At 34.6% G+C, this 9,742-nt stretch overlaps 1 protein-coding gene across 1 annotated transcript in view; it reads left to right on the top strand.

Annotated features, from left to right (window-relative positions):
* Positions 1 to 9,742, top strand: part of LOC110033101 (fructose-bisphosphate aldolase-lysine N-methyltransferase, chloroplastic) — a 70,345-nt gene that overhangs the window by 55,268 nt on the left and 5,335 nt on the right. The window contains exons 11-13 of the mRNA XM_020736970.1: positions 3,157 to 3,290; positions 7,214 to 7,302; positions 7,750 to 7,898. Coding sequence (XP_020592629.1) covers positions 3,157 to 3,290; positions 7,214 to 7,302; positions 7,750 to 7,898 — 372 coding nt within the window. The remainder of the gene's footprint in view (positions 1 to 3,156; positions 3,291 to 7,213; positions 7,303 to 7,749; positions 7,899 to 9,742) is intronic.

The raw sequence follows: 9,742 nt of genomic DNA, 5'->3' as shown, positions 1-9,742 counted from the left end.
TCTGTTTGAGTTCCTGTCATATGATCTCCCTCTGAAATCAACATTAAGTGTCAAACTCAAACATAAGATCTCGCCTGAATCTTTCCTGTGCACCTCCTTAGCCAAAATCAAATCACGGATATCGTCACATTTCAGTTTAGATTTATCTGTAAAATTACTGACAACCAGCCTCATGATTCCCCAACTATTTGACAATGAAGCCAACAAGATTAGTGCACGTATCTCATCATCAAATTCAATTTCCACAGACGATAATTGATTTGTGATAGTATTAAAATCATTCATGTGTTGTACAACATACTTACCTTCTGCCATCTTCAAACTGAATAAATTCTTCATCAGATACACCTTGTTATTCACTGATGGTTGTTTGTTCATACCTGACAGGGCTGCTATTGAGATCTGTAGTTGTCCTTTCTTCGATTACGTTGTGTGCAAGGATCAATCGATTAACCCACAAAACTTGTCGATCTAACAAATTTCAGTGGGCTTCATCCATCTTCTCCGGTCGCTTTCCCAGTAACGGGCGATGGAGTTTCCCCCCATAGAGGTGTCCTCTATCTGCATCCTCCAGTAACCAAAATCTGTGTCGTTGAACTTCTCGATCCCCGAAACCTTTACTTTTTCTTTAGTCATCGTTTTTCCTCAGATCTGAACTGAGACTCTGATACTAATTGTTGTGAAAAATACGGTGACAATAAAGCGAAAAAAATTGGATCGAGAAAAAATTCTCAAATTAAAAGAACACAGTCACAGTTTTACGTGGTTCGACAAATTGCTTATGTCCACGGAGTTGCAGAAAATTTTATTTTTTTGAGGAATACACCCGTCGATCACCTCGACGATTGTTAGAAAACTCTCCCACTCTTCTCGCTCCTCTCCTTCAACCTCCTCTCTCATCCTTTTCCCGTGAGCCACCGAAGAAGAACGAACCGCAGGGAAGAGATAAGTCCTCACCGCAAGCAAATCACAGAAGAGACGGAGGGAGAACTTGAAACCTTATAATTCATTTTTCTTCGTCTTGTGCCAACGCCTTATATAAAATTGTGGAGGGGAGGAGCGGCCACTATTTAATCCAATTTCTTCTACAAGCATTTAATGGTGGCGTGCAAGCATTTAATGGCATCGTGCAAACATTTAATGGCGGCGTGCGAGCATTCAATTTCTACAAGTAGACCTGGGTTCCACTAATCCTAACTGTGCCATCTAACTAATGACTACTAGGATCGATCTTCATGTTCAAGTTCCTACTTAAACCACAATAACTCTAGAGATAAAACCAGATCCAAATTATTAGACAATTGAAAGTAGTAAGTCAATAGAATTTTAAAATAGATTTGATTATCTTAAGATTACCTTAAGCACAAGGCTAAATAAAAAAAAAATTGAAGGAGAAACTCGTGGTTAACAAATGACAAAATCCAAAATGAAAGCTCATATTTTTATCAACCTTAAACTATCACAATAACATATTCTTAAAGAAAGATTTTGAGGGAGATCTTGGGAGGAAGAAGATCAATAAACAAAACTAGTAGTGGCACCGAGATGACCAGAAAAGATGTAACAAACAATCCTTCATCATTCTTTGTTTTAGCCTTGAAAATCCTTCTCAAAGGATTGCACGCTTTTAAAATGTCTTTCTCAAGCAAGAAAGTATACAAGAATAGTAACAACACTTCAAACTTTCATTTCTTTATCAAGTGATTTTCAAATTACAAGAGACCCACAATTTACAGGCATAAGAGGATAACAAAATGCACCAAATGAATGAAGAGGGAAAGATGGAGAAATCCAAATGTTTTATTATTGGTGGGGAAAACAAGAAATCAATTTTAACGGAGATGAATTTTACAAGTCACAAACTAATGAAGGTAGAAGTCAAAAGGCTTTTGAATCAAATCAATCAAGGAAGAGATAAATTGGTGATGGCCAATGGGGGCAGAGACCACTCACTCCTCGTTTCCTGTCATTCTATACATACTAACATAACTAACCTATATTGACTTTTAAAGACTTTTTATGACTAAAAATACATGAGTTGACTTGGAAACTATCAAATAACACATACCTCACCATACATAAGTGGAAGCGCTCACACAAAAACTCTCATATATACAACACAGTGGATTTAAGATGCATAAAATCTAGAGTATGACATGTCAATGATAGTGATCAAGATTTATATCATGCTTTCCCACATTATACTCACTCACTTTTGAGCCTTACATGACTATGGTTGAAGCCCACTGACTCATGGGAGGCGTAACCACATGAACTATAAAATTGTAATCAAATCTTCGATTGTGATATCAGTTCTGGAGTGTGGAACCAAATGACGATCACTTTCTGGCCTGTTATCAGTAATTTAACTCGTTTTTAGCTTAAAAATTTATGTTAGCGGGTGAGAAAACTATTAGTATTGCTACACCAACATAGTTAACTTTAACACTTGTAAGTATTATAGTTCAGTTCCAGCTACGTTAAGAGTGAGGGAGTTAAATTAGCTAGCATAGGGTTGATAAAAAGCACCATGTGAGAAATTATGATAGATTGAGGAAGCAGACAACTGTAGGTCCTGCAGTAATTCATGTTCTGTTTGATTCAATTTGTCATATTAAACACCAGGAAAGCTTAAAGTTTGTTCTATAGCGTGAAAACTATTTTGAATGGTCTCCTTCTCTAAAAGTTTATTATTGCTAATAAGTTAGTTGCCTGTTTCAATGTAGTTATATTTATGCCATATTTATAAGTGCTGGTTGAAGAAAAATGGTTAGAACTTTATTGTGAACCCGGATGCGGGTTTGAATCACACAAGCTTTCCTCTCTATAATGCAAATGTATTTCTAGGTACATCAATCCCTTCATAACCCTGCATTGGGGGATTCTTGTGCGCTTGATTCTTCTATCTCTGCCTGTGCAAACCAAGATCTGTCCTCCATGGTGTGAAAGACATCTTGTTAATTTCAATTTTCTTTATAAACCTTGAGGAGGCTTGGACATGTATTGAAATTATATAGTATTGTTTTTGCTAATTTTTGTTTTCTTTGTTTGCTTTATCGAACTAAACAGCTTTCTTTTAGTGATTTGAGTATTCATATGGCACATTCTCGTGGCAGATTATTCATCTTTCCTAACTGATATCTCAATGGTTGCCAGGTCCAAATCTTCATGGAGGTCCCATTATATGACCCTCTACACAAAATGAAGACGGAGCTTCTTCATAAGCATCCTCAGCTACCAACTGGAAAAGATAATTTTTTCAGCTCTTCTGGGCGCACTTTTAAAATCATGTCTGTGTTAGTTTTTTTTGTGTTCATTATTTATTTCGTGAACTCTCCATAAGAAATACTTGCTCATGAAGGCTGTAAAATTTGGTTTTTCTTGTTTAAATTGTACAATTATATGAAACGGAAGCTCAAAATCAATTCATTATGAACCAAATACAAGATCTTAGGGGGAGGTAACGATTTGGATTGTCATGTAAAATTTATGTCAGCAGAAATTTAATGGAAGCTTCAAGTTTATAATGCTGATTGGGCAATATGTTTTATCCAAAACTATTCGAGGGTTCCTCCATATCCTTGCTAATACTCACAACAAAATAGGAGAGGAAATAAGTGAGAAAGACGCGATTTAGAGTGATAAGCTTTTTGATTTTCACGTTGTGGATTCTAGTATATGAAAGTGGGTCAGTTTCACACTATAGATTCTAGTACATGAAAGTGGGTCAGATTGTGTTATCTCGGGATTAGACTTTGAGCGATACAAAAAAAATTGATATATTGAGTTACATGAATGAGAGAAATACACAGTAAGAACCATTGATCACTTGTTGTAAAATACGTGAGACAAGTGGCCTAATTTCACCATGATTGAGTACTTGACATATAGCTTGGGATATAAACAAGTGCTTGTTTATGTTCATCTCATTCAAATTATATTTGTTTTAATTAAAATCGGCTCATGAATAACATGTTCGTGTTCGACTTGATTCAAATTTGTTTGTTTGCTTTAGCTCGTGTTTGACTTGAATTTATCTTGAATGATTTAAAAAAAAAAAAATGTAAAATTTGACTTTTATTTTAAAAATAACTAAATATGTTAATATAAAAAGGTTATAGTAAATATTTTTTTAACTATTTAATTAATTCGAGTCAAAATGAGCTTAACACGATTAAGCAAATCTCTGTTTGGGTTTGGTTCGTTTTTAAATTTAGCTAAAGAAATTATGTGTTCAACTTGCTTCCTTAATGAAGTAATCAAAGACAAGTTCCTTAGCGAGTTGAACACAAGCTATTCACTAATGCTGAGTTTTTTTTTTTGCTAGCCCTACATATAACTGACTTGCTAGAAATAGATCATTGATCTTCCTTAACGTAGTTGTTGACTTGTCATGCACTTTTGGCACTTGGATGAATATGCCCAATCTACGGTGAGTTGTCAAGAACTTTGTCGATAGTTGTTGACTTGTCATGCACTTTTGGCACTTGGATATGCCCAATCTAGGGTGAGTTGTCAAGAACTTTGTCGACTGCTTTTTCTGACTATGGCGGGTTCACCATTAGTTTAACTAGTTTATCATGAGTTTGATGAAATCACCATATGTTTGATGTGTTCACCATAATTTTGAAGAGTTTACCATGAGTTTGGCAAGTTTATCATGAATGTAATCATGAGATATTTGAATTTCCATTTAGTTTCCAATTCTTTTATATTTTGAAGGATGAAGTGAACAATGAACTCTGTAAGGTAGGTGAAATTCTCTTTAAGAGAAGTGAGAAATCATGATATTGCTATTTCAAAGGAAAAAGTCTTTATTTTTATTTTTACTTTATTGTTTTTTGCCGTTACACTTGAAAGAAATAAGTGAGAAAAAATTAATGTATATCTAAATATCTAAAAGTTTAACTCCATGGTATAAGACAATTATAATTCATTCAAATCAACTTGAACTCGATTGAATAGGCATAAACTCACACAATTTGATATGAACTCGCCCTAAATCACAAAGTCATGTTGAACTCAGTTGACTTCTAGTGAACTCAGTGGGCTTCTGGTGAACTCGCCAGAGTCTAAAGTAATATTCATTCAAGCTCAAGCTTAATTACCAAATTTCAGCATATTTGTTGAAACTCAGTAGCTACTCGCCAAGCCAATCATTTCATAAAAAAAGTTTGGCCAACTCCTCTAAGCAAGTCAGCTACAAGTTCAAATACTTTTCTCTACTGCAAGAAGGCTTTAGTCTTATTATGTACCTTACCTAGTCATTTAAGTTAATATGGAGCCTTTTCTATTGTGATCAATCCCCTCTTCAAACCTTTAAATAGGGGTTTGTTGAAAGCGCCCTGTTAAACGAATTTTGGTATTTGAACCAATTATAGTGAAACCCCAGAGTTTCTTACCCTAATTCGTCTCTTTCTCCTATTTTCTTGGCTCTTTTCATTGTAAGTGTTAGGAAGGTTCTAGTTTATCCATGGATAATTTTTTATCCAACAAATAGTCACATCAATATTTCTGAAATCATGAATAATTGAACTAAATAAATTCAAATGTGGTTTGATCAATGTGCCATAGTGAATGCAAAAATAATCCTTTCTTCTGAGAGCTCTTCTTGTAAAGGTTATGTCAAAAAAATTACTCTTTCTTGAGCATAGTGAATGCAAAAATAATCCTTTCTTCTGAGAGGTCTTCTTGTAAAGGTTATGTCAAAAAAATTACTCTTTCTTGAGTCGTAAACCTTTGTGATGAATCTCTCTCTGCTCTAGGTCAAAATCTCGCCCACTGAACACACTTAGGTTGTGCTTTTTCATCTTCACTCAACGGCAATCACTCTAGTAGTTCAGTTCTCCAATAGCCAAGATTTTTTAACTTATCGAATTTCTTGATTTAAAATTTCTTGGCTTTGATCTGAAAAGTACATTTTTTTAACTATTTGTAGTAATGATTCCAAAAAAAAACTCAGAAGCATCGCCAAGATTGAGAACGATGCTCTATGTTTAAACAGAAAAAGAGGAACACATTAATGGTAGAGAGACCTATATTTATATGGTTCAACCAAGTTTTTATCCATGGGAGAAGAGAGAGGTTTTGATCCGCTGGCAGAGAAACTACAACTGACAAGTACAAATCAAGAGCACTCAACTACACTTTTAATTCCCAAATACACCCACACATGAAGAAGAGGAGGAAAAAATCCCACACCATCAGATTATTTCTCATAATTCTTTTTTTATTTCACATTAACCTTGTGGCCATCAATCCTCTAGAAACGCTAGATTGGAACCAAGATAAATCTTTTTATTACCTGTCAAATCCTTGTACAAAATGACTTCTAGCTTTCGAAGCCCATCTTGCAAACCGCTTCTTAATGCATTATTAAAGTCATCCTATCATGTGCAACACTCTAAGGATTTGGTGCAATGCGGGTAGTACCAAATTTAAAATCCTATTGAATCAAATTAACAATTATTGATCTAATTGGCAATTATTTTGACCAATAGTTGGTTAATGTTGACATTGTTTTACTGCTTTTGTTATTGTTACCATGATGCATGTGTTGTAATTACGCAACTGCAGGCATTATCAAAAGTATATTGAATTATTATCTGTTTAATGTTATTTAATCTGTAATTTAATTTTTGTTATCAAAATTAAGAATCAATTAATTCATTCTCGCATCAACATCATTGTCATCATCATTATCATTATTATTTTTATTATTTTTGAAGTCCTAGTTAGTTGGCCTGATTATCTACTGCACTTAACCTTAGTATGTGAATCCTAGTTATTAATTGATTTATGTATATTAGCATAATTTTTGTTCATTTAAGGAAATAATAATTAAAATGTCCATAATTAATTAATCAGAACCTGATTGTATCTTAGTTATCCCCATGCAAATGGTCTTTCATTGTCACCATTAAATGGTTCGGCAGCATAATCATGAATTGCTTAACCTAATTAACGGGCTTCTTTAATGCCTTTTTTTATCATTAAGCATCGATGATATTATTAATTTTCTAATTATTAAATAATTGATTTATGCTCTAAGTACTAATCAGGTGATACATGCCCTAAAATGAGCACTTACACGTGTAAACTTGAGGGCATCATTATATCCTGCTCTTGCTTTATGAAATTTCTTTAGTTTCCTGCTTAAAGGGGATATCCGTTATATGACAAGTTGAATGCGCACTTTGATATATGCCAACAGGGAAGTGAAAACTTCAGGTAGAATAGGAAAAGGCATTCCACAAGCACTTCGTGCTTTTGCGAGGATCTTAACAGTCTCGGCATCTGAAGGTCCTGTTCCATTATTATTGAGACAATTCGTCTATCCTTAGGGGCCATTTGGATCACTTTTGATTTTTGTTTTTTATTTTGTTTTGTTTATATATTTATTTAAATTGGACGCAATGGAGAAAAATGATTCATGTAGCCGACCCCACGTAGTGGGATTAAGGCTTTGTTGTTGTTGTATATTTTCACTTGAAATAAAATGTATTTGATATGTTATAGCATGTTTAGTTGCTTTTAAAACAACTCAGAATAAGTTTTAGATGTTTCAAATATTTTTAAAAATACGCTAATTTTTTTTAAAACAAAAAACAAAAATATGCAGAAATTACACTAAACAAATATAATTTAAAAATGAAAGTAAAAACAAAAACAAATGTTATTCAAATCAAGCCCTAAATTCTAGTTCATTGTTGGAGACCGTTTTTATTGAATGATTGGTCCTACTTGCAGAATTAACTGTATTGGCCGCTGAGGCATCTCAAACTGATGGAAGATTAGCTCGAAGCCCTTTAAAGGACATGGGTAATGAGATCCAAGCTCACTGTATCTTGCTTTCAGAATTCAATCGCATGATAAATTGTCGCGTCGAGGCACTCAAGGTAATGTCCTCTTTCAATTCTGGTCAATTTTAGCCCTCATTTTCTTATATTTTTCTTCCTAGACTGAAAATTTTGTGAGCTAGGTAAGCAGTCAGTCTCTTACCTGATAAAATGGAATGAAGAAAAGCATCAAAATGGTCTCCCGACCATTTACAGCTAGTCATTTTAGCCCCAAAGTCTCTAAAATTATCAATGTAATCCCATACTCTTTTAGGGGGTTGCATTATTAAAAGAGCACGAGGATTAATTTTACACTTTTATAAACTCTACGGACTAAGATTGCCCCATGTAAATAGTCAAGGGACTATTTTGAAACCTCATTTAAATGGGTAATAATTAGTTTGTCCTCTGTACTGTTCGATTCATAATGAGCATATCCAGAAAGCAGTTATAAAAGTGAATTATTTTATTGCCTATCTTCTATGCAGTTCAGCAGTACAAATTGTCTAAATCTGAATTTGTACAATAACAGGACATGTTTGCTACCTTCTTTGTTTTGCTTATGATGAACTTTAAACATCATGAACAAAAATATAGTAGCTCTTTTTGTTATCCATTCTACCTACCTTATAGTTGTAACAATTTATCTTTAATTTCTTTGCATATGTTTTTATAAGTATTTCATGTCGAGGATTAGAATGTAAATGATAAGCAGTTGCACTATCTTAAGAAGTTTAGATTGTAAATGATTATATTAGAAGGATGATGATAGTAAACTTATTAATTATAAGATAGTAAAAAAATTGCACAGGAGGTTTGAAAATGTAGAAAGAGGGGCAAAAAATGCATAAATAAGATGATAGATAAAATTGATGTTAAATGGATTTGAATGATGAGCATTTAAAAACATGGATAGAACTTGCACTAAAACAGCTTTACAGATATAACACATCATTTAAACCTCGAATTGGAAAAACAAAAGTGAAAAGTGCAAAATGGTCCCCTGACTCTGTTTTTCTCTTTTGGTTCTTTTTAGATCTCGGAGTCGCCAGCTTGCCTTTTTGTATGTCGTCGTATAATTTCCCTATTCGAGTAAATCTCCCTCTTGAACCAAATGAATGATTCGAAGAGGAGAGAAATCGAATAGTGAACTAACGTACTACAACAAATAGGCAAACAAATCAAAAAAGAAAAAGAGACGGAAGGCTTATATAGGAATAATTCTCGTGTGATGGATCAAGAGTATACATCCAAACAAAATCGGATTGAAGTACCTCGGAAAAAGAAAACAACATCCACGAGTAAAATCTCTATATGAACTACCCGTAACCAGAGAACCAAAAAGAACATTTTTTGTTCTGGGGTCAAAAGTCTCTCAGAGGAACGTATTCCTACTGGTTAATTACATCTCGGGGGATACCCAAGAAGACTCTCGATGTAAGGAGTTTCGCTTTATCATTATGAACATGGGGTATAGGTTATCAAAAAGTGATTATTTCGTATGGAATAGTCTCGATGCTTTGAAGCTCACGCTGCACCATCGGGCGGAAAGTGAATCTCTCACGCCAAATGGATAGCGGCTTCTCAACTCACGAAACCTACGAAATAACCATAAATCACTTCAACAGGGGTATCCCAATACGTCATAGCACATCCGGACCGTAAGGGCAGAGGACAAATCGTCGTATCCCGAACAGGCGGCAGCTTATCGGCATCGGGCCGTCAAAGTGACACCAACGAAGTCAAAGGAGCAGAAATGGCTCAACAGGGGTAGTTAAAAGGCAAGGAAAAGTGATCCTAGGAGGTAGAGATAGTCAAGTCGGGGTACCACGGACCCGTTGTCCCAAACAACTGGGACCCTAAGTCTACCTGGTCGTGAAGGTAGTCGACCCAACACAACCTGA

This window comes from Phalaenopsis equestris, unplaced genomic scaffold, assembly GCF_001263595.1.
Source record: "Phalaenopsis equestris unplaced genomic scaffold, ASM126359v1 Scaffold001091, whole genome shotgun sequence".
In the NCBI taxonomy this organism is placed as follows: Eukaryota; Viridiplantae; Streptophyta; class Magnoliopsida; order Asparagales; family Orchidaceae; genus Phalaenopsis; species Phalaenopsis equestris.
Note: the sequence above shows the minus strand (reverse complement) of the source record. Positions and strands in the feature narration are given on the sequence as shown.